Below are 24949 nucleotides of genomic sequence, written 5' to 3'. Positions count from 1 at the left end.
ACTGTCCGGAACCAAGAGAGACGGCCCACTGTCCGGAACCAAGAGAGACGGCCCACTGTCCGGAACCAAGAGAGACGGCCCACTGTCCGGAGTTCCCAGAGTCGTCCTACAGTCCGGAGCTCCCAGAGTCGTCCTACAGTCCGGAGCTCCCAGAGTCGTCCTACAGTCCGGAGCTCCCAGAGTCATCCTACAGTCCGGAGCTCCCAGAGTCGCCCTACAGTCCGGAGCTTCCAGAGTCCAGTCCAGGGTCTAGAGCGAATGTCCTCAGGCAGAGGTATTCAGTGGGGGTGGATTGGTCAGGTAGGGGACTAAGGCCTGAGCCTGAGCCACCTCCACTGTAGGAGGGTTGGAGAGGGGGGGGTGTAGCACGGCAGCCATCGGTGACGGCAGCCACCCTCCCTTCCCTCCCTTTAGTAAGGGGTTTATTTTTGTAGGGTTTTTTTGTCAGTTGCATCTGGGGTATGCACCTTTGGGGGGGGGGGTACTGTCACGTCCTGACCAGTAAAGGGGTTATTTGTTCTTATTAGTTTGGTCAGGATGTGGCAGGGGGTATTTGTTTTATGTGGTGTGTTTGAGTATGTGTTCATGTAGAGGGGTATTTGATTTATTAGTCCAGGGTTTTTTGGTTAGTTCTATGTTGTTAGTTCTATGTCTGTGCTAGGGTATTGTATTTCTATGTTTAGGTATGGGGATTGGGGCCTTCAATTTGAGGCAGCTGTCTATCGTTGCCTCTGATTGAAGGTCCTATATTTAGGAGTGTGTTTGTTTTGGGAATTGTGAGAGATTGTTTCTTGTTTTGCTGTATGCCTGATGAGACTGCCTAGTTCGTTTGTTTTTGTATACGTTGTTTGTGTTTTTCCTTCTTCACAAATAAAAAGAAGATGAGTGTACATTTTCCCGCTGCGTTTTGGTCTACACCCTATGACACTTGTGACAAGCAACCTTGGGAGAATCCTCTGCGTTATCATTAACAGCAGACTTGTACATTTCCTCAGCGAAAACAATGTCCTGAGCAAATGTCAAATTGGCTTTTTACCAAATTACCATACGACAGACCTCGTATTCACCCTTCACACCCTAATTGACAAACAAACTAACTAAAACAAAGGCAAAGTCTCCTCATGCTTTCCTGATCATTTTTTATTTGTATTTTTTTACTGTGTTTGGCATGAGGATGATGGAAAGTGGTGTTGGGGGAAAAACATACAACATTAAAAAATACATGTACACAAACAAGTGTGCGGTTAAAATTGGCAAAAAATACACACATTTCTTTCCACAGGGCCGGGGGTGAGACAAGGATGCACCTTAAGCCCCACCCTCTTCAACATATATATATCAATTAATTGGCAAGGGCGCTAGAAGAGTCTGCAGCACCCGGCCTCACCCTACTAGAATCCGAAGTCAAATGTCCACTGTTTGCTGATGACCTGGTGCTTCTGTCCCCAACCAAGGATGGCCAACAGCAGCACCTAGATCTTCTGCACAGATTCTGTCAGACCTGGGCTCTGACAGAGAATTTCAGTAAGACAAAAATAATGGTGTTCCAAAAAAGGTCCAGTTGCCAGGACCACAAAATACAAATTCCATTTAGACACCATTGCCATAGAGCACACAAAAAACAATACATACCTCGGCCTAAACAGCGCCACAAGTAACTTCCACAAAGCTGTGAACGATCTGCGAGACAAGGCAAGAAGGGCCTTCTATGCCATCAATAAGAACATAAAATTCAACATACCAATTGGGATCTGGCTAAAAAATACTTGAATCAGTTATACAACCTATTGCCCTTTATGGTTGTGAGGTCTGCGGTCCACTCACCAACCAAGAATTGACAAACTGGGACAAACATCAAATTAAGACTCTGCATGCAGAATTCTGCAAAAATATCCTCAGTGTACAACGTAAAACACCAAATAATTACCTGCTAATTAACAAAATCCAGAAAAGAGCCATTCAATTGTACAACCACCTAAAAGGAAGCGATTCCCAAAACTTTCATAACAAAACCATCACCTACAAAAAAATGCACCTGGGGAAGTATCCCCTACGCATGCTGGTCCTGGGGCTCTGTTCACAAACACAAACAAACCGCACAGATCCCCAGGACAGCAACACAATTAGACACAACCAAATCACGAGAAAACAAAATTACTTGACACATTGGAAAGAATTTACAAAAAAACAGAGCAAACTAGAATGCTAGTTGGCCCTTAACAGACAGCACACAGTGGTAGAATACCTGACCACTGTGACTGACCCAAAGACAGGCTTTGTGCACATTGCCCAATAAATGAGGTGGAAACTGAACCTCCTGATAAATGTATGACAAATCCAGTTTTTATAAACTCCCATATCTATTGGGTGAAATACCACAGTGTGCAATCACAGCAGCAAGATGTGTGACCTGTTGCCACAAGAAAAGGGCAACGAGTGAAGAACAAACACCATAAATACAACCTATATTTATGTTTATTTATTTTCCCTTTTGTACTTTAACTATTTGCACATCATTACAACACATTACAACATATATAGACATAATATGACATTTGAAATATCTTAATTTTTGGGGCAATTTTGTGAGTGTAATGTTGACTGTACATTTTTTATTAGCTATTACACTTGCTTTGGCTATGTAAACATGTGTTTCTCAAGCCAATAATGCCCCTTAAATTGAAATTAAATTGAGCAGGACAGGGATGGAGGAAGAGAGTGAATGAGAGAGGGGGGGGGCATGAGGGGGGGTGGCAGAAAGAGAGTAGGGGTGAAAGCGAGAATAAAGAAAAAGGGAGGAAGCCATCATAAAAAATGGTGGACCAGGTATTTTCCCTGACTGTTAGACCTGACCAGGAGAAACTCTGCGCTCTACTAGTTATAGACCAAGGCCCATAGTTTCTCCTGGTCAGTTAATGTCATCCAGTCCCTATTTAATTATGACATATCTAGCCCTTGAGACGGCCTTCTAGCCGGATTACCTGTGTTGATAGTGATGTGATGTTTGAGTGTGTTGACCAGGTGTTGGACTCTAGACAGGGCTGGCTGTGGTGTTTTATGGTTGGTTTATGTCTAAGCTGGAGTTCCCCCCCAGTCTTTCCAATGCTCCACATACACTGGGCAGAGCTTGGAATGCCATTCCACCAAAGGACAGAGACACAGAGAGAGAAAGAGTGAGAGAGGGCAACATACAGTCTAACTAAAAAGACACAGATGGCCAGACAGAGATAAATTGATGGAGTGAAATAGAGAGAGACATTAGAGGGTAGCACGCAATTTGGCGACCTGGCAGGAAGTCAAAACAGGGAAATAGCAGCATGTACAATGAGGTTTCCACCAAAAGCACAGTGTGACCTGATGTGGGGGTCATGACAATAGGTATATTTTTGGGAATAACAAAGGGGATCATCTGAACGTCACCCCTTTGTTCTCCCCAAAAATATACCTATTGTCATGACCAAACCCCCCCACCCCCCCACCCACCCCCCGGCCAAAACCTAACTAACAGGTGTCTGACTACGGAGGCTTTCATAGTCCATAACAAATTCCTTCCTCCTGTCACTCCCAGCACCACCGGCCAATCAGGTGAGAGCGTCCCCAGGCAGACGACTCCCACCCAAAAAGAGAAGAGAGAGAGAGAGAGAGAGAGAGAGAGAGAGAGAAAAAAACTGTTCACTCGCACAACAGGCTCCGCCTGTAAGGTTGGCATAGCTAAACGGTGGTGTAGCGGCTGTGTTGGCCTGTTTAATGCTCTGGACCTGGATGTGTGTGTGGGGGTGTGTGTGGGGGTGTGTGTTAACGATTAGCGACTTGGTTGGACTATCCAGGTTCCTGCTAAAGGTGGTTAGAGTGCCCACCCATTGGGAGAGTGGGTACGGTTGGTGGGTAAGGTTGGTACGCCCCTGCAGTACAGTTTGGTTGGTTTGTTAGTTGCCAGGTGAAGGGGCAAGACGGTGTGGGCCCTTGTGGTCTGAGGTGTTTTGAGGATGACTATGAGGATGAAGATGGGAGAGAGGATGGACCTTTTCCTGTGGGTGGTGTCTGCTTGCCTCTGCCTCACTCTCACTGGTAAGGAAAGTTTGTGTGTGTGTCAGTGGAGGCTGCTGAGGGGAGGACGGCCCATAATAATGGCTGTGTGTGTATGTGTGTGTGTGCGTGTGTGTGTGTGTGTGTGTGTGTGTGTGTGTGTGTGTGTGTGTGTGTGTGTGTGTGTGTGTGTGTGTGTGTGTGTGTGTGTGTGTGTGTGTGTGTGCAATGCATGGCATGGGCACATATTTGTTTGCATCTGAGGTTGTGTTGAGGTTGTGTGTTAAGCGACTGAAGAAACCCATGCCATGTGTAAATGATAAATGACATCTCTTTAAAAAGACTGGTAAAAATGTCATTACAGTTTGTCATTGTCATGACTTTATTAGCAACCTAATAACAGTACCACTCTAGCCTCTGTGCACTTTGGTTTTGAGTGACAGACAGAATAAAAAAAACATACACCCAACCAAGAGCCGTGCCTTTGACTTTGACCTCGCCACCCAGTGGGGGTGTCGCTAGCAAACATCCCCCCATGCTAGCTGATGACCTCTAGGCCATTGACTCCCCTCTCAAACATCCCCCCATGCTAGCTGATGATCTCTAGGCCATTGTCTCCCCTCCCAAACATCCCCCCATGCTAGCTGGTGACCTCTAGGCCATTGACTCCCCTCTCAAACATCCCCCCATGCTAGCTGATGACCTCTAGGCCATTGTCTCCCCTCCCAAACATCCCCCCATGCTAGCTGGTGACCTCTAGGCCATTGACTCCCCTCTCAAACATCCCCCCATGCTAGCTGATGACCTCTAGGCCATTGTCTCCCCTCCCAAACATCCCCCCATGCTAGCTGATGACCTCTAGGCCATTGTCTCCCCTCCCAAACATCCCCCCATGCTAGCTGGTATCCTCTAGGCCAATGTCTCACCTCTCAAACATCCCCCCATGCTAGCTGATGATCTCTAGGCCATTGTCTCCCCTCCCAAACATCCCCCCATGCTAGCTGGTATCCTCTAGGCCAATGTCTCACCTCTCAAACATCCCCCCATGCTAGCTGATGATCTCTAGGCCATTGTCTCCCCTCCCAAACATCCCCCCATGCTAGCTGATGACCTCTAGGCCATTGTCTCCCCTCCCAAACATCCCCCCATGCTAGCTGGTATCCTCTAGGCCAATGTCTCACCTCTCAAACATCCCCCCATGCTAGCTGGTGACCTCTAGGCCATTGTCTCCCCTGGGTGCCTACTGTGGTGGTGTAGTGTCATTGTATGTGTCCCCCCTCTCTCTCTCTCTCTGGAGAGGGAAACCAGGCAGGAGAGGTATGAAGGGATCAGGGATTTTGTGATTTCCTCCAAAGAGAGAGAGGGAGAAGTGGGAGGAGAGAAGGGGGGAAGAGAGAGAGGGAGGGAGGGAAAGGGAGCTAGAGAAAGTGAAAGAGAGAGGGAAGGAGAAGGAGAAGGAAAGGGAGATAAAGAGAGAAGGAAATGGAGTGATGGAAAGTCAAAGAGGGAGAGCGAGACATGGGGAGAGAGAGAGAGAGAGAGAGAGAGAGAGAGAGGCAGCCAGACTGTGATAGAGTGACCGTGATAGAGGATAGGGAATGAGGGAGTTAATGACCTGTCGAAAAGAGAGAGAAGGGTCGAGAGATATAAAGAGACAGAGGGGCAATTGAAATAGAGAGATAGACATATGGAAAGAGAGTTTGAGAGGGATGTACATAGTTTGGTAGATTTGTAGAATATTACTGTTCAATCAAAGCAAAAATATAAGTCAGGGCCCATATTTATTGAGCATCTTAGAGTACGAGCGCTGATGAATACGATTACATGGACAGGAAGGAGCCGATCCTAGATGTTTTCTAAGAAGCTTGATAATTACAGCCCCAGAAGTCCACATTGAAAGAATGAAAGATCAAAGTAAAGTGTTCCTTCATCAGAGATCAAATGGAACGTTTAACGAAGCTCTTTAACACTCCATTGTGTGATCATTCTGTTTAGAATCTATTTTGATCTCATATTTTGCCACTGTTCCAGATATTTCTTTGAACTTGTGGTGCAATAGTGGATATCGATTGCAGTACAGATCACCTTTGCTACCCATTTTACACCACCTGCTCCTTGTTGTATCAGCCCCTCAGCCTCTCTCTCTCTCCTCTTTTTCCCTCTTGTTCCCTTCGCATTCCATATCTTTCTCTCTGTCCCTCTCTCGCTCTCTCTCTATTTCCATCTCTCTCTTGCTCTCTCGTTCTCGGTATCTCTCATCTTTTGCTCTCTCTCCCTCTCTCCCTCTCTCTATTTTTCTCTCCCTCTCTCTCTCTCTCTCTCCACCTCTCTCCCTCCCCCTCCTCCCTCAATCTCTCTCTCCATCTTTCTCTATCTCTCTCCAGGTGCGTCAGAGACAGAGAGGCTACTTCACCAGAAGATCTTCCAGAACTACAACCTGAAGGTCCGGCCAGCTAAACAATGGGAGGAGAAAGTCCAGGTTCGAGTCGGGATGACCCTCTCCCAGCTTGTCAGCCTGGTACGACACACACACGCACACGGAACACACATATAAACATACACACACACGCACACGATAACACAAATAAACATGCAGACACACACACATAATCACTCAAACAATTCATACATAGACACAAAGAAACAAATACAAACTTGCTCTTGAGGGCACACACACACAGACACACTTGGCACTACCAACTATTCTGCCAGCCAGCCCTCTCTCAGGAACATAGAGCCTCCAATCATGCATAGCCAATTATGCTTTCCTAGGACAGGATTGAGTATAGCGGGCTGCCATGCGCAACAAGACTCACCCCCAGCTTAATGTCTCTATCTCTCTGGGCAGAATAAATCTCAGCCCCAGCTTAATGTCTCTGTCTCTCTGGGCAGAATGAAACTCACCCCCAGCTTAATGTCTCTGTCTCTCTGGGCAGAATGAAACTCTCCCCCAGCTTAATGTCTCTATCTCTCTGGGCAGAATGAAACTCACCCCCAGCTTAATGTCTCTGTCTCTCTGGGCAGAATGAAACTCACCCCCAGCTTAATGTCTCTGTCTCTCTGGGCAGAATGAAACTCACCCCCAGCTTAATGTCTCTGTCTCTCTGGGCAGAATGAAACTCACCCCCAGCTTAATGTCTCTGTCTCTCTGGGCAGAATGAAACTCACCCCCAGCTTAATGTCTCTATCTCTCTGGGCAGAATGAAACTCACCCCCAGCTTAATGTCTCTGTCTCTCTGGGCAAAATGAAACTCACCCCCAGCTTAATGTCTCTATTTCTCTGGGCAGAATGAAACTCACCCCCAGCTTAATGTCTCTGTCTCTGGGCAGAATGAAACTCACCCCCAGCTTAATGTCTCTATTTCTCTGGGCAGAATGAAACTCACCCCCAGCTTAATGTCTCTGTCTCTGGCAGAATGAGACTCACCCCCAGCGTAATGTCTCTAACTCTCTGGGCAGAATGAAACTCACCCTCACCTTAATGTCTCTGTCTCTGGGCAGAATGAGACTCACCCCCAGCGTAATGTCTCTAACTCTCTGGGCAGAATGAAACTCTCCCCCAGCTTAATGTCTCGATCTCTCTGGGCAGAATGAAACTCACCCCCAGCTTAATGTCTCTGTCTCTGGGCAGAATGAGACTCACCCCCAGCGTAATGTCTCTAACTCTCTGGGCAGAATGAAACTCTCCCCCAGCTTAATGTCTCGATCTCTCTGGGCAGAATGAAACTCACCCCCAGCTTAATGTCTCTGTCTCTGGGCAGAATGAGACTCACCCCCAGCGTAATGTCTCTAACTCTCTGGGCAGAATGAAACTCTCCCCCAGCTTAATGTCTCGATCTCTCTGGGCAGAATGAGAAGAACGAGGAGATGACAACCAATGTGTTCATGAATATGGTGAGCGTCAAGCATTTATCTTCATCATCTCTCCGCTAATCCTCCCTCGTTGCCTCCCTCTCTTCTCATCTCCACGTTCCACCTCTCTTTCAAAAATGGGACTTGTCACTTTTTATAATGGTAAATTATTTCTTTCTTTATCCCTCACACATGCAGCCTTGCTCTTTTGCTCTCTCACTCTGTCTCTCTCTTTCTTTCTTTTCATTTTTCGCCCGTCTCTTCTTCCCTCGCTCCCTCGGTCTGCGGTGCTAATTGGTATTGGAGCGGGCCTGAGTGTGTGTGACAGTGCAGTGTGTGTGTCAATGAGACTGCCGCGGCCACGTTATAAATGACAGCAACACCAGACAAAAGCAATAATGATTTCACCTCTGTTCCCATTCTGTCCTTTCTTTTTATCTCCTCCTCACATTGGGACTGTGTCTCTTTTGCTGCTCCTCTCTCTCTATCTCTCTCTCTCTCTCTCTCTCTCTCTCTATCCCTCCCTCTCTTTAACGCACCCTCTCTCCCTCCCTCTCTCCCTCTCTCTCTAGGCATGGACCGACTACAGGTTATCATGGAATCCAGAGGATTACGATAATATAGATGTCCTCAGGATTCCTCCCAACAAGGTGTGGCGGCCAGACATCTACCTCATCAACAAGTGAGACTCCTGTCCTGCTCCAAAATAGAATAGCATAGAACACCATGTACCATGACCAAGAGTTTAGAATAGCATAGAACACCATCCATGTTCCATGACCAAGAGTTTAGAATAGCATAGAACACCATCCATGTTCCATGACCAAGAGTTTAGAATAGCAGAAACACCATCCAGGTTCCATCACCAAGAGTTTGGAATAGCAAAGAACACCATCCATGTTCCATCCAACCAGCTCTCACAGTCTCACTTCAGAATTAGACGTTCATCCATGTGTCTCAAATGTCAAATTTCTAAGTTGAGTGTTTAAAGTTAAGTTTAGGAATTAACTCAACATTTTTAAGGTTATGGTTAATGTCACATCCTGACCCTTGTAAGAGGTAATTTTCTATAGTAGAGTGGTCAGGGCGTGACAGGGGGTGTTTTGGGTGGTTTTTCTATGTTGTCTATTTCTATGTTTTAGTTCTAGTTTGTCTATTTCTATGTTGGGGTTGTTTGGGTTGATCTCCAATTGGAGGCAGCTGATCCTCGTTACCTCTAATTGGAGGTCATATTTATGTTGATGTTTGTCCCACCTGTTTTTGTGGGTGATTATCTTTTGAGTAGTGTGTTTTCCTCTCTGCGTCACGGTTTGTTGTTTTTTGTGTTTCAAGTATTTAGTGTATTGCATTTAGTTTCACGGAATAAATAAATATGTGGAACTACGAACACGCTGCATTTTGGTCCAATCCTTTGAACAGCCGTGACAGTTAAGTTTAGGCATTAACTCCGAAACCTTAAGGTTAGGCATTAACTCCGAATGGTTAAGGTAAGGGTTTGGGATAGGCTTAAAACCAAAATCTCCAAAACTTTTTATCACTGGATTTGAACTTGCAACATTTGGACTCAGATGTTTACAACCATCTGCCATCCCTGTCCACAATACCTTAACAAAACCAAAACCTACTTGAAGGTAACAGTTGCCCCTAGTGGCCTGTTTCCATGTCATCTCCCAACGTCCTCAGACATGGACAGACGTTGAATACTAAGTTGTATCACCCGCAGAAAACATCATCCATGTTCCATCACCAAGAGGTTAGAATAGCAGAGAACACCATTCATGTTCCATCACCAAGTTTAGAATTGCAGAAACACCATCCATGTTCCATCACCAAGAGTTTGGAAAAGCAGAGAACAGCCATCCATGTTCCATCACCAAGAGTTTTTCCTGACCATGTGACACTGAACAGGAAAAACTCTGCACTCCTTAGATGTGCCTGGGGCCTTGTATTTTTCTTTTGACCCTGTCCCGCCCCCCACATTGCTTTTCCCCAGAGCTGAAAAACATCCTGCAAATGTGTTTCTTTACCTAGACTTTACGCACAATTGTTTGTGGTCACCCTCCCTTCACATTTCTTACTGTCAATCGTGAATGATAATTCGTTAAGTTTTACAGGTGAAACGTTCCTGTTATTTATCTGCACATCAACCATTTGATCTAAATCAGTTTCATGGGATATGCATTTACCTCTTCTTGAGTTATGTACGCTACAGTGTTGTTTAGAGAAGCCTACAGTGTTTTGAATTAGCTACAGTTGAAGTCGTAAGTTTACATACGCCTTAGCCAAATACATTTAAACTCAGTTTTTCACAATTCCTGACATTTAATCCTAGGAAAATTTCCCTGTCTTAGGTTAGTTAGGATCACCACTTTATTTTAAGAATGTGAAATGTCAGAATAATAGTAGAAAGAAGGATTTATTTCAGCTTTTATTTCTTTCATCACATTCCCAGTGAGTCAGAAATTTACATACACTCAATTAGTATTTGGTAGCATTGCCTTTAAATTGTTTTACTTGGATCAAACGTTTCGGGTAGCCTTCCATAAGATTCCGATAATAAGTTGGATGAATTTTGACCCATTCCTCCTGTCAGGCCTCCTTTGCTCGCACACACTTTTTCAGTTCTGCCCACAAATGTTCTATAGAATTGAGGTCAGGGCTTTGTGATTGCCACTCCAATACCTTGACTTTGTTGTCCTTAAGCCATTTTTTCCACAACTTTGGAAATATGCTTGGGGTCATTGTCCATTTGGAAGACCCATTTGCGACCAAGCTTTAACTTCTTCACTGATGTCTTGAGATGTTGCTTCAATATATCCAAATCATTTTCCTGCCTCATGATGCCATCTATTTTGTGAAGTGCACCAGTCCCTCCTGCAGCAAAGCACCCCCATGACATCATTTTCTGGAATTTTCCAAGCTGTTTAAAGGCACAGTCAACTTAGTGTATGTAAACTTCTGACCCACTGGAATTGTGATACAGTGAATTATAAGTGACATAATCTGTCTTTAAACAATTGTTGGAAAAATTACTTCTGTCATGCACAAAGTAGATGTCTTAACCAACTTGCCAAAACTATAGTTTGTTAACAAGATATTTGTGGAGTGGTTGATAAACAAGTTTTAATGACTCCAACCTAAGTGTGTGTAAACTTCCGACTTCAACTGTAAATGCAGGCATGGGTTTCTGTCCATGCTTCTCAGAGTCTGTAACGGCTCCTCTACTTAAGTGCCAATAAAACCTGCAACTGGCAGATGCCGTCAGGGAGATCACTGTACGGCCCCAGCCAGTCGCTCTTGAGCCAGAACACCAGCCCCACCAATAAGCTGTTGGCACACTCAAACCGCAGGAGGCTGACGCCAATGTATGCTGGGACCACTAGGCCCAAGAGCTCACAGGCGATGCACATGACCAGGTAAGATGCCCACGTTTTGCTGAAGCCAAAAGTCAGACTGACGTAAAGGACTAAAGGATGCATTCTCCTCGTCCTCGTTGGCCCCTAGCTGCCCTAACTTGGGCATACCTGAAGCTCAAGTTGCTCTGCAGCGTTGGGTTGACATCGTCCCACTGCTTTGTCAGCCTGTTGGCCTCCTCCAGCCATGAGGACAGCTGTTTGTAGTGGGTCAGCAGCACACAGAAGATGCCTATGCAGATCCCCACTGAGATGCCCCACTATCACAGACTACTGCACCACGCACACTGAAGGGTTCTTAACTTCCCTCGTATTCGACCTCTATGAGATTGCTGACAGCTGAGCAGCAGGGGTGCAGGCCGGGCAGCACCCACACCAGCAGCGTCAGGGCGCAGTTCCACAGGGCTCTGCAGGTGTCGGTGTGGCACCCGGCGTAGCATGGCTCGGAGGCATAGTCCAGCAGCCCCAGGGCTAGCATGGGCAGAGGCAGCTCGTTGAACACGTCCGAGGCATGCTCCAAGTGGAAGCACTTGGACACTGGGGAGCAGGCAGGTCCGAGGAACCACACAGCCGCCATGGCGCATGGCAACGCCATGTTGACCAGGAAGACGGAGAGGCCACAGCCGCCCATGAAGGAGGTGTGAAGCCGGCACAGGCAGATGGGCAGGATCAGACAGTCCAGGCCAACCTTTAACAGCGAGATGAACAGAATCAGGCTGGTGTTGTCCTCGCGGCCTTCCTCTTCCCAGGATTCAAAGATGGGAGGCTTTTGCCGTTGAGACTGAGCCCAGATCCAGAAGTCATCTATTGGGTCTGTGACATTCTGATCGATGTCACCAGAAAAAGCTGTTGAAGAGTGAGTGGAACAATTAGTAGTAATCTACAAACAGCTTCTACCAAGCAATGAGACAGTTTTCTAGTGTTATCAGTACTACCTGGTCTCTCGTGACTCGTCTACAACAACAACCCTTTATGAAATTTGAAAATAAGAAACTTCAACTTTCCCTTTAATGGATGTAGCATGCCTCAACACTCATTGTTTGGATTCCACCAACCTCAAGTATTAAGAAATACAGTACCCAATGAATGCATTTAGATGGTGTCAGGTTGAGTCAAAGGCTAACATTTCCAGGTTTGGCAATCCATTGACTATATTTTCAGCTATAGAATACGAGTTTGTCCAAGTGCAGGAGGAAATGCATGCCTTCTTTTGAAACAATGCAATTGCCTAATCCAGATATTGTCCACATACAGTAACAGGAATCTTCAATTATAAAAAGCTTCAAAATATGATGTTAAAACTATCATGCTGATCTTGTGGACTGCTAGTCCATGCATCCATATCTCCATCTATGAATTTGAGCATGATTGAATTCCTTCAGCCCCATCTCTCAGCTCAATTGCAAACCAAGTGACAGGGTTGCCTTTTACTAAATTAGAAAATTTGAATTAAGAGTTGTTTTCCAATGACACAAAAAAACGATCAATCCACGTAACACTGTGGTCATTTAAACACATTGCTTGTAGGCTCTACCTCTCAATTGTTGTGGGTAATGCTGGTGTAAAGGGATTTTTCAGGTGAACCAAAAGGAGAGCAGTCGATGATAACATCAATCAAAAATCTATCCGATTTAATACAAAAATTCTGTGAGAACACCTCCAGAGCAGAAGCAAAAATATTGTCTAACGGGCCTCTTGGAAACAGGCCCTTTATATTCTAATCAGACAGCACCAAATGTTCTCTAAACCTCAGCCGAGAGGCTTGTATGAAGTCAAAACAAAAGACAGTGACTTTGCCAGCTGCTACAGAATCACACAGTGTTCATAATGTCATTAATAGAATACTAAACAATTTGTCATTGAAACTTCAGTAGCTCTGACGTCAATCACTATCAAACGATTTGAGAACAATCCATAACAAGTCTAGTGATCTTTAACCTTTACACAAATGAGTGTCACAAATAGAACACTGGAAATCGTGTATTACACAAAACATAAATATGCTAAGCAGTGTGTTAATTACACTTAACTGAATATGGTGAAAAAATGGTTGGGGCCCTCCCAGAGCTTTTCTTGAAGTAACCTACTGTGTTTTGAAGTAACCTACTGTGTTGTTTTGAACTACTTCACACCCCTTGACCTTTCCACATTTTGTTGTGTTACAAAGTGGGATTAAAATTGATTTAATTGTCATTTTTTTGCCAACGATCTACAAAAAATACTCCGTAATGTCAAAGTGTAAGAAAAATTCTAACAAAATAGCTTGATTGCATAAGTATTCAACACCCTGAGTCAATACATGTTAGAATCACCTTTGGCAGCAATTACAGCTGTGAGTCTCTCTGGGTAAGTCTCTGAGATCTTTGCACACCTAAATTGTACAATATTTGCATATTATTCATTAAAATATTCTTCAAGGTCTGTCAAGTTGGTTTTTGATCATTACTAGACAGACATTTTCAAGTCTTGCCATACATTTTCAAGCCAATTTAAGTAAAAAAATGTAACTAGGTAACTCAGGAACCTTCAGTGTCTGTTGGAAAGCAGACTGAACCAGGTTTCCCTCTAGGATACTGCCTGTGCTTAGCTCTTATACTAAAAAAACTCCTTTGAAACTCATTATGTGACTTGTTAAGCAAAGTTTTACTCATGAAAATACAGCATTTCGGCTTGCCATTCAAAAGGGTTGAATACTTATTGACTCAAGACATTTCAGCTTTTCATTTTTTATTAATTTACAATGCATTCAAAACTATTCAGACCCCTTCACTGTTTCCACATTTTGTTGTGTTACAGCCTTATTCTAAAATATATATATATATATTTTTTCAATCTACACATAACACCCCACAATGACAAAGCAACGATGCAGGGCTCCCTTGAAAAGGAGACCTTGGTCTCAATGGGAATCCCCTGTCTAAATTAAGGTTAGATCAATAAAATGTGCATCACATGACTCCTGATTGTCCTTTATGTGAACCTCCTTATCCACACAGTAATGATGGTCAGTTTGACGTGGCTCTGTATGTCAACGTGCTGGTCTACAGTGATGGGACAGTCAACTGGCTGCCTCCTGCTATCTACCGCAGCAGCTGCCCTATAGAGGTACATTATCAATACATTATTATATTATTATTAACCAATAGAGGTAATGAACCAGGGCCCGTATTCATAAAACTTCTCAAAGTAGGACTGCTGATCTCGGATCAGGTCCCTAGATCAGCACTCCCACTCTGTAATAACCTTCTTTGTCTATAGGTGGCGTACTTTCCGTTTGACTGGCAGAACTGCACCATGGTGTTCCGCTCCTACACCTACGACTCATCAGAGGTGGACCTGCAGTATGCCCTGGATGAGAAAGGAGAGGAGATACATGAGATTATCATAGATGAGAACGCCTTCACTGGTTAGAGTCCTCTCTCTTCTCTTCTCTCTTCTGGCCTCTCTTTTCTTACCTCCTCTTCTTTACTCTTCTCCAATCTTCTCTTTTCTCCCCTCATACACCTCTCCACTCGTCCCGCTGCCTTCCCCCTTTTCCCATCTCCCCTCTGCCCTTCATCTCCCTTTCCCTTTCCACAGAGAACGGGGAGTGGGCGATCTGTCATAAGCCCAGCAGAAAGAACGTGAACCCCGAGGACCTGTATGAAGACATCACCTTCTATCTCATCATCGAGAGGAAGCCTCTCTTCTACGTCGTTAACATCATTGTGCCCTGCATCCTCACCATGGTCCTGGCCATCTTTGTCTTCTATCTACCACCTGGCGCATGTCAGTCCCATGCCACACTATGCCACATATGCACATTATGTCTCATTGGCATGTGTAACTTGCATAGAACTCGATAGAGGGCACACTCAGCACAAAGATAGGATGTGTGCCCTCTTTCCATCTCTATGATAAATTGAGATGGGTAACTTGCCATTGTTGATTACACAACAAGGAAGTATCAGTAAGAATATATGTTGCGCTCTGGGTACGATGTTTATGTAGTCTGTTTATACTTTTTGGGGGTTTATTTCAATATTTTTAGACCAGGGGTCTCAAACTGGCAGCCTGATGAACCAACTTAATGTGGTCCACAGTTGTAAAAGAAGCAATATTTGTCATTAGGTGGTTCATAATGTTTAAGCACAGGCGGCGTTATCACTTGCCAGACAACTACAGTAGATCCATAGCCGCCATGTTTTAGCCCTGTGTTTCCCTCTCTCTCCCAGGTGAGAAGATGACCCTGTCTATCTCTGTCCTCATCGCTCTCACTGTGTTCATGCTGCTGCTGGCTGACAAGGTTCCCGAGACCTCCCTGGCCATCCCTCTTATTGTTAACTATGTCATGTTCACCATGATCCTGGTCACCTTCTCAGTCATCCTCAGTGTGGTGGTCCTCAACTTGCACCATCGGACCCCCTACACACACATTATGCCCCCTTGGGTGCGCAAGGTGAGCTGTAGCCTACATGGAGGCGCTATGGACGGTGGAGTCTGTATGAGACATAGACTCTAGGATCCTCAGCATTCTTCTTCTTCATTATCTTTGCAATACATCTCTATGCAATTTCTTGCTTCTGCACTGGTTCAATGCCAAGGGGCCATATATTTGCTACTTCCTGCTAAAACCTTGACCTTTGACCCCTCATCCAGGTGTTCATCCACTTCCTGCCGAAGTACCTGGGCATGCAGAGGCCCCACCCAGAGGAGCCTTTGGAGGAGGAGCCTAGTGATGACACGCCCCTCCAGAGCATCGACGGACGCAGGCCGGGGGGAGAGTACTTCTTCAGGAAGATCAACCCTGAACTGGTCCTACCCTGGAGAGGCAGGTAAGGTATCAACTAACACACACAGACCAGTGATCCACCAGTAGATAATTGCTTTTGGTTTGAGACAGTCGTCTTGGCTACAACGATTTGGTGGTAAAGAGATTTGTATTCGACTGAATACAAGCTAGCCAAAGCATGAATCTTCTTTTCAGCACTATCCTGAGGCATAAGTATAAATGCCTTTTTCTCCTGTGCCAGCTTCATTATAGTTAGGTACATTGTGTGCCCAGGCTTGGCAGTAGTATCATCTTCTTTAGGCCAATAGATGTCTATACGTGCTATATCATCACAATCTGCTATAGTCTGGGAACCTAGTTCCTATTCCTCCCACCTCTATACCCTCTAATATACTCTACTATACACCATCCCAATAGTCTAGCACAGTAGGTAATGTTCATCCTATACTCATAGCCTCTACTATACTCAACTATACTCTCCAAAGCCTCAACTGTGCTCTACTTTCCTCCACATAGCCTCTACTACACTATACACTATTCTACTATACTCCACTATACTATCCTCCCCATGGCCTCTACTTTACTCTCCATGGCCTCTACTATACTATTCTATACTCTACAGTGGGGGGGAAAAAAGTATTTGATCCCCTGCTGATTTTGTACATTTGCCCACTGACAAAGAAAGGATCAGTCTATAATTTTAATGGTAGGTTTATTTGAATAGTGACAGACAGAATAACAACAAAAATATCCAGAAAAACGCATGTCAAAAATGTTATAAATTGATTTGCATTTTAATGAGGGAAATAAGTATTTGACCCCCACTCAATCAGAAAGATTTCTGGCTCCCAGGTGTCTTTTATACAGGTAACGAGCTGAGATTAGGAGCACACTCTTAAAGCGAGTGCTCCTAACCGCAGCTTGTTACCTGTATAAAAGATACCTGTCCACAGGAGCAATCAATCAATCAGATTCCAAACTCTCCACCATGGCCAAGACCAAAGAGCTCTCCAAGGATGTCAGGGACAAGATTGTAGACCTACACAAGGCTGGAATGGGCTACAAGACCATCGTCAAGCAGCTTGGTGAGAAGGTGACAACAGTTGGTGCGATTATTCGCAAATGGAAGAAACACAAAAGAACTGTCAATATCCCTCGGCCTGGGGCTCCATGCAAGATCTCACCTCGTGGAGTTGCAATGATCATGAGAATGGTGAGGAATCAGTCCAGAACTACACGGGAGGATCTTGTCAATGATCTCAAGGCAGCTGGGACCATAGGCACCAAGAAAACAATTGGTAACACACTACGCCGTGAAGGACTGAAATCCTGCAGCGCCCGCAAGGTCCCCCTGCTCAAGAATACATATACAGGCCTGTCTGAAGTCTGCCAATGAACATCTGAATGACTGAGAGGACAACTGGTGAAAGTGTTGTGGTCAGATGAGACCAAAATGGAGCTCTTATACATCAACTCAACTCGGCGTGTTTGGAGGAGGAGGAATGCTGCCTATGACCCCAAGAACACCATCTCCACCGTCAAATATGGAGGTGGAAACATTATGCTTTGGGGGTGTTTTTCTGCTAAGGGGACTCGACAACTTCACCGCATCAAACGGACGATGGACGGGGCCATGAACCGTCAAAATCTTGGGTGAGAACCTCCTTCCCTCAGCCAGGGCATTGAAAATGGGTCGTGGATGGGTATTCCAGCATGACAATGACCCAAAACACATGGCCAAGGCAACAAAGGAGTGGCTCAAGAAGAAGCACATTAAGGTCCTGGAGTGGCCTAGCCAGTCTCCAAACCTTAATCCCGTAGAAAATCTGTGGAGGGAGCTGAAGGTTCGAGTTGCCAAACGTCAGCCTCGAAACCTTAATGACTTGGAGAAGATCTTCAAAGAGGAGTGGGACAAAATCCCTCCTGAGATGTGTGCAAACCTGGTGGCTAACTACAAGAAACGTCTGACCTCTGTGATTGCCAACAAGGGTTTTTCCACCAAGTACTAAGTAATGTTTTGCAGAGGGGTCAAATACTTATTTCCCTCATTAAAATGCAAATCATTTAATAACATTTTTGACATGCCTTTTTCTGGATTTTTTTGTTGTTATTCTGTCTCACTGTTCAAATAAACCTACGATTAAAATTATAGACTGATAATTTCTTTGTAAGTGGGCAAACGTGCAAAATAAGCAGGGGATCAAATACTTTTTCCCCCACTGTACATGCCCTATACTATACTATACTCTCCATGTCCTCTACTCTACTCTACTATAATCTCCATGGCCTCTACATTACTCTCCATGGCCTCTACTATACTCTACTATACTCTCCATGGCATCTACTATACTATTGTATACTCTACATGCCCTATACTATACTCGCCATTGTCTCAACTATACTCTACTATAATCTCCATGGCCTCTACTATACTCTACTATACTATACTCTTCATGTCCTATACTATACCATACTATACTCTCTACTATACTCTACTATACTCTCCATGGCCTCTACTATACTCTGCTATTCTCTTCATAGCCTCTACTATACTCTACTCTACTGTACCATATTATACTATACTATCCATGCACTATACTATACTATACTATACTATACTCTCCATGGCCTCTACTATACTCTCCATGATCTCTACTATACTCTATATACACTCTACTATACTATACTATACTCTACTATATTCACCATGGCCTCTACTATACTCTGCTATTCTCTTCATAGCCTCTACTATACTCTACTCTACTGTACCATATTATACTATACTATCCATGCACTATACTATACTATACTATACTATACTATACTATACTCTCCATGGCCTCTACTATACTCTCCATGATCTCTACTATACTCTATATACACTCTACTATACTAAACTATACTATACTATACTATACTATACTCTACTATATTCACCATGGCCTCTACTATACTCTTCATAGCCTCTACTATACAATATTCTCCATGGGCTCTATTATGCTCTCCATTGATAGCCTCCTCTAAAAAGAGTAGTTCCGACTATACTTTCCACTATACTGTCCACATCCCACTCAGTGATGATAAATATCTGACAGATTCATTTGGCCCCTCAGTAGTCTGTGAGTGCCACCCTAGTCTCACCACCCAGAGTGGGGCTCGCAAACACCCAGAGACCCATGGATCTCCAGGGCTGGTGGGCACTACTCATCCCAGGCCAAAGGCATCATATTCAGGCCTGCTAAGCCTCAGACCCCCATCCACAGTCGCCAGGGCATAAGCCTCTGTTTGGTTTGGGCATTAGGGGTAATCCCAAAAGAGCAGGATGGGGCGGACGGTTTGAGGGAGGGGAGAGAAGGGTGGCTGGTAGATGAGTGTGGAGTATAGGGAGAGCTGTTGAGTGATCAAAGTAGAGGAGGATTTTGTGGGTTTTGATGTGGAGCAAGGGATGGAGGGATGGAGAGGTTACTCTATCTAGAAGATGGCTCTGCTTCAAGGCGATTGGGGACGATGGCGCCAGTGTCAACTCAACTGTTCCCTCGGAGTGTGTAGTGATTCAACGCTCTCTCTCTGCTGTCACAGAACTAGTTAGAGACCAGGTGGTGCCCTTCACACTGAGTTTACGTGTGTGTGTGTGTGTGTGTGTGTGTGTGTGTGTGTGTGTGTGTGTGTGTGTGTGTGTGTGTGTGTGTGTGTGTGTATGTGTGTGCATGTGTGTGTGTGTGTGTGTGTGTGTGTGTGTGTGTGTGTGTGTGTGTGTGTGTGTGTTTTCACAGCTCAGGGTCTAGCTATGCTCCGTCCTGCCTGTTGCGTGCCAGCAACATTCCAGGGCTTCTATTCATTACCACAGACAGATGGAGCCGGTGTCACACACACTCTCTCCCACACACACGCAAACACACAAACAAACGCGATGACACATAGTCTCTGTAGTGCCAGAAGGTTATGATGTCCTGGTGCCAGTCTGGCCTCCCTGAAGAGGTGATAACTGATACTGAATGGCCCTGGTCCTGGCTAATGAACAAACACATCTCTCGGTGGCTGTGTGACTATAAAACAGTCCCAAAGAAAGAACGTCATGTGAACTAGACACAGTGGAGGCTGGTGTAGAGTGGACGGCTCATAATAATTGGTGGACTAGAGTGAATGAGCTCGTCCCCCGCAAAGTTCCACCAGCCACAACTGGCATGACATACGCCTTAAGGTTGCAAAATAAATTCCCTGGTTTTACCGATGCCATGGTTGGAAGATTCCCGGAATAAAAACAGAATTTCTGGAAAACCAAGGAATTTATTGAAAGTTCCAGGAACTTGTGCCTCAAGTTATACAGATAATTATCTTAGACAAACTGTACATGAATGTTGTGGTACCTACATATTCAGAGACCATCACTGGTCTGAGGCTGTAAGACAGTGATACTGAATTAGTGATATATCGATAGACTAGCCTGTTATGTGAGTGTTAGAGGTATCTTGGAGTGACAGGAGTGAGAGGGGGGAGACCTAAGAGAGGGGACCGTGAGAGGTGAGAGGGGACAGAAGACTGGAGGTGAGGGGCGGCAGAGGACAGGGGTGCGTGGCAGTCACCCGTTAACACCCTGTTTGTGGAGCAGGTTGACCCAACATTGTGATGTTACTACTATAGGGTGGCAGGTCTGTAGGGTGCTATGTATGTCTGTGCATGACATACGCTATTTAAAGGACACATATTTGGGTGTATATTATATTTTTTCTGCTGTGTTGATGCCTGGGCCACAGTGTTGGGCCTTGTATCGGATGTGTGAAGGATCAGGTCACTGTTATAATCCTTACAGGAAACGTACGTCCTTGACCGAGATGCATTATCTTTCAATATCATTCAAAATATTGCTCAGAATGATTACTTTATCCCATCCCAGGTAGGTAAGGGAGAAGGTAAGGGAGAAGGTCTCCGGAAGGTAAGGGAGAAGGTCTCCGGAAATGGTCTGGAGAAGAGAGAAGGGGATAGGGTCAAGCGGGCAGGTTGTTGGGCGGCCGGCCGTCACAAGTCGCAAGATTTCATCTGGAGAGAGAGGGGAGAAAGAGGTCAAAGCATAGGGCAGGGCAATGTGAGCAGGACCAGCGGTGTCGTTTGACTTAACAAACGAGGATCGGATGTCGTCAACCTTCTTTTCAAAATGGTTGACGAAGTCATCCGCAGAGAGGGAGGAGGGGGGAGGGGGAGGAGGATTCAGGAGGGAGGAGAAGGTGGCAAAGAGCTTCCTAGGGTTAGAGGCAGATGCTTAGAATTTAGAGTGGTAGAAAGTGGCTTTAGCAGCAGAGACAGAGGAAGAAAATGTAGAGAGGAGGGAGTGAAAAGATGCCAGGTCCGCAGGGAGGCTAGTTTTCCTCCATTTCCGCTCGGCTGCCCGGAGCCCTGTTCTGTGAGCTCGCAATGAGTCGTCAAGCCACGGAGCAGGAGGGGAGGACCGAGCCGGTCGGGAGGATAGGGGACATAGAGAGTCAAAGGATGCAGAAAGGAAGGAGAGGAGGGTTGAGGAGGCAGAATCAGGAGATTGGTTGGAGAAGGATTGAGCAGAGGGAAGAGATGATAGGATGGAAGAGGAGAGAGTAGCGGGAGAGAGAGAGCGAAGGTTGCGACGGCGCAATACCATCTGAGTAGGGGCAGAGTGAGTAGTGTTGGAGGAGAGTGAGAGGGAAAAGGATACAAGGTAGTGGTCGGAGACTTGGAGGGGAGTTGCAGTGAGATTAGTAGAAGAACAGCATCTAGTAAAGATGAGGTCAAGCATATTGCCTGCCTTGTGAGTAGGGGGGATGGTGAGAGGGTGAGGTTAAAAGAGGAGAGGAGTGGAAAGAAGGAGGCAGAGAGAAATGAGTCAAAGGTAGACGTAGGGAGGTTAAAGTCACCCAGAACTGTGAGGGGTGAGCCATCCTCAGGAAAGGAACTTATCAAGGTGTCAAGCTCATTGATGAACTGTCCAAGGGAACCTGGAGGGCGATAAATGATAAGGATGTTAAGCTTGACAGATGGGTCAGGGGAGAAAGAGAGAATGTCCACTTGGGAGAGATGAGGATTCCAGTGCCACCACCCCGCTGACCAGATGCTCTCGGGGTATGCGAGAACACGTGGTCAGACGAGGAGAGAGCAGTAGGAGTAGCAGTGTTTTCTATGGTAAATCATGTTTCCGTCAGCACCAAGAAGTCGAGGGACTGGAGGGTAGCATAGGCTGAGATGAACTCTGCCTTGTTGGCCGCAGACCGGCAGTTCCAGAGGCTGCCAGAGACCTGGAACTCTGCGTGGGTCGTGCGTGCTGGGACCACCAGGTTAGAGTGGCAGCAGCCACGCGGTGTGAAGCGTTTGTATGGCCTGTGCAGAGAGGAGAGAACAGGGATAGACAGACACATAGTTGACAGGCTACAGAAGAGGCTACGCTAATGCAAAGGAGATTGGAATGAAAATTAACTAACAACTGGGGAAGCGAGGGAGCAGGGCCTCCCTCACTAACCTTTCACTGAAACACTCAGATATAACTCTTCCAACTTCCACTTTAGAAATTATAATTTATGTAAACTACAGTGGTTCAATGTTTCAGGAATAGACTCAAACTTAGTTTATTCAGCTAGATAACTTGGTACAGTGTTCTTCCGTGAAACCCACCCAGTGCACCGTATCCTATGACGCCGTAGCTAACTAGCATCCAATAACACACGGTTAGCACCAGTACTTGGTTACAACAAACTACCAATGGATCATACGTGTCCGTGTCTAGTTCCTTTCATAACGCAGAAGTAATTAAAGTGGACTACACATCTCGAATGTTCAGAAAGTTAAGCTTACGTTGCAAAAATCTTATTAACTAAAATGATACAGTACTGCTAGCTGGTAACATTGGCCAGCTAGTAGTGGCTGCGTTGTTGGCTTTGTTTGAAAATGTATCTGGCTAGCTAACCTCGATAGTTTCTCTGTACTACACCTCTATCCTTGATACAACGACAAAGACAACTATGATACAAAGACAACTATGTAGCTAGCTATTGTATTCTACAGTACTGCTAGTTGGTAAAGTTGGCTAGCTAGCAGTGGCTGTGGTGTTAACTTTGTTGACTTTGTTTGGAGTGTAGAGTTTAGAGTTTATAAAAAATAATTATTACTTAAATGCTATAACAGTAAATAATATCCATCTTAGAAGTACCGTAGTTTCCCATGGTACAGACAGTGGTAGTCAGTGTTAGTCAGTCGTAGCCAGTGGTAGTCAGCTGTTGTCAGTGGTAGTCAGTCATAGCCAGTGGTAGCCAGTGGTAGTCAGTGCTTCTGTCGAGCCCCCACATAAAGATATATCCTAGCGTAAGGTAGTGTTCAGGGTGGATTCTCTGACAACAATACTGCTATGGAACAGCTGTGTGAGGGAGGAATACCTTTAGGGGTCAGAGTTCCGTGTAGCTCAGTTGGTAGAGCATGGTGCCAGTGTTGTGGGTTCAATTCCCACGGGGGACCAGTACTGAAAAAGTATTAAAATGTATGCACTCACTACTGTAGGTCGCTCTGGATGAGAGCGTATGCTAAATGACATAAATGTAAATGTCATACCAACACCACAATACGTTGTCCAAACATTACCTCTGTGACAGGAGTGTCACTGTCACTCAGAGACCTGGAGGAGGGGACACAAGGACACATGCCACAACAGACACACTGGTATGTGTAGAGAAGACTAATGACGTTTATTTGACACATAGGTAATGTCCTCTGGAAACCTCAATGGTAAAAGACAGACAGAAATATGACACTTCTGACTTCCCCATGATTAACTACATTTGTTGTTAGCATTTAATTGTTTGTGTGTGTTTGCGTTTCTTCTCAAATTCATACACCGTTGTGCTCTCTCTCTCTTCCTCCTCCCCCCTCTCTCTCTCTCTCCTCCTTTCTACACCCCCCCCCCCCCCCCCCCCCCCCTCTCAGGAGTGAGAGTACAGTACAGCTCCAGAGGTTCTTTGACAGTGACAACTACTGTCTGATCCTCCCCCCGGACCTCAAGTCAGCCATCGCTGCCGTCACATACATGGCTGAGCAGCTGAAGAAGCAGGATGGCACCGACTCGGTGAGCTACACACACACGCACATACACACATACACACAGACAAGCATGCACACACACACAGAGGCACACACACACACAGACACAAACTTCCCCACGCTCATTAAATTAATCTCCATTCTCTCATCCCAGAGCACAGTCAGTGTTCCCAGCATGCCCTGGTGATGTCCACGTGTCACTGCAGACATACTGTGCTTCCTTCTTCATTACTTACATGCTTTCGTGTCTCTATGTCTCTTTGTGTGTGCATGCGTGCATGTGTGTGCGCACATCCCTCTGTCCGTGTGTGTGTGTGTGTGTGTGCGTGCGTGTGTGTGCCTGTGTGTGTTCCTCCCTATAGGAGACAGGAGACTGGCAGTACATAGCCATCGTGGTGGACAGGCTGTTCCTGTGGCTGTTTGTCATCATCACTACTCTGGGGACTCTGGCCATGTTCATGGACGCCAGACTCAACTACACCCCAGACGAACCTTTCCCCCTGAGGCCGTAGTCCATTCACACACCTCAGCACAGCCACTCTGGTGCTCACAAGGGATTACAAGAACTACACTTCCCATAATTCCATACCTGAGTACCAACTTCTTTGATATGACAAGGACCAGAGGTTTCCCCAGGTAAAACTCAGTGTTCTATGTATAATGTATAATGTATTGTTAGGGATGACACAGTACCATATACTTTTATATGAATAGTCCCCTTATCTGATCCTACTCCTTTATGAAAGCAATACAATCTAATATAGACGGTTTATAGATTAGCATCTATTTAAATAGGACAGATATATTATTTATATATAGTACCAGTCAAAAGTTTGGA

At 45.4% G+C, this 24949-nt stretch overlaps 1 protein-coding gene across 1 annotated transcript in view; it reads left to right on the top strand.

Moving 5' to 3' along the window:
• Window positions 1–24896, top strand: part of chrnb1l (cholinergic receptor, nicotinic, beta 1 (muscle) like) — a 34197-nt gene extending 9301 nt beyond the window's left edge. Inside the window, exons 2-12 of the mRNA XM_029754859.1 lie at window positions 3569–3585; window positions 6411–6544; window positions 7876–7920; window positions 8451–8560; window positions 14288–14396; window positions 14550–14697; window positions 14871–15059; window positions 15506–15729; window positions 15930–16105; window positions 23998–24136; window positions 24474–24896. Of these exons, the coding sequence (XP_029610719.1) occupies window positions 3569–3585; window positions 6411–6544; window positions 7876–7920; window positions 8451–8560; window positions 14288–14396; window positions 14550–14697; window positions 14871–15059; window positions 15506–15729; window positions 15930–16105; window positions 23998–24136; window positions 24474–24623 (1441 nt within the window). The 3' untranslated portion in view covers window positions 24624–24896. The remainder of the gene's footprint in view (window positions 1–3568; window positions 3586–6410; window positions 6545–7875; window positions 7921–8450; window positions 8561–14287; window positions 14397–14549; window positions 14698–14870; window positions 15060–15505; window positions 15730–15929; window positions 16106–23997; window positions 24137–24473) is intronic.
• Window positions 24897–24949: the final 53 nt, after the last annotated feature.

Source organism: Salmo trutta, chromosome 5, assembly GCF_901001165.1.
Source record: "Salmo trutta chromosome 5, fSalTru1.1, whole genome shotgun sequence".
NCBI classification, from domain to species: domain Eukaryota; kingdom Metazoa; phylum Chordata; class Actinopteri; order Salmoniformes; family Salmonidae; genus Salmo; species Salmo trutta.
This window is presented reverse-complemented; position numbering and strand designations above follow the sequence as displayed.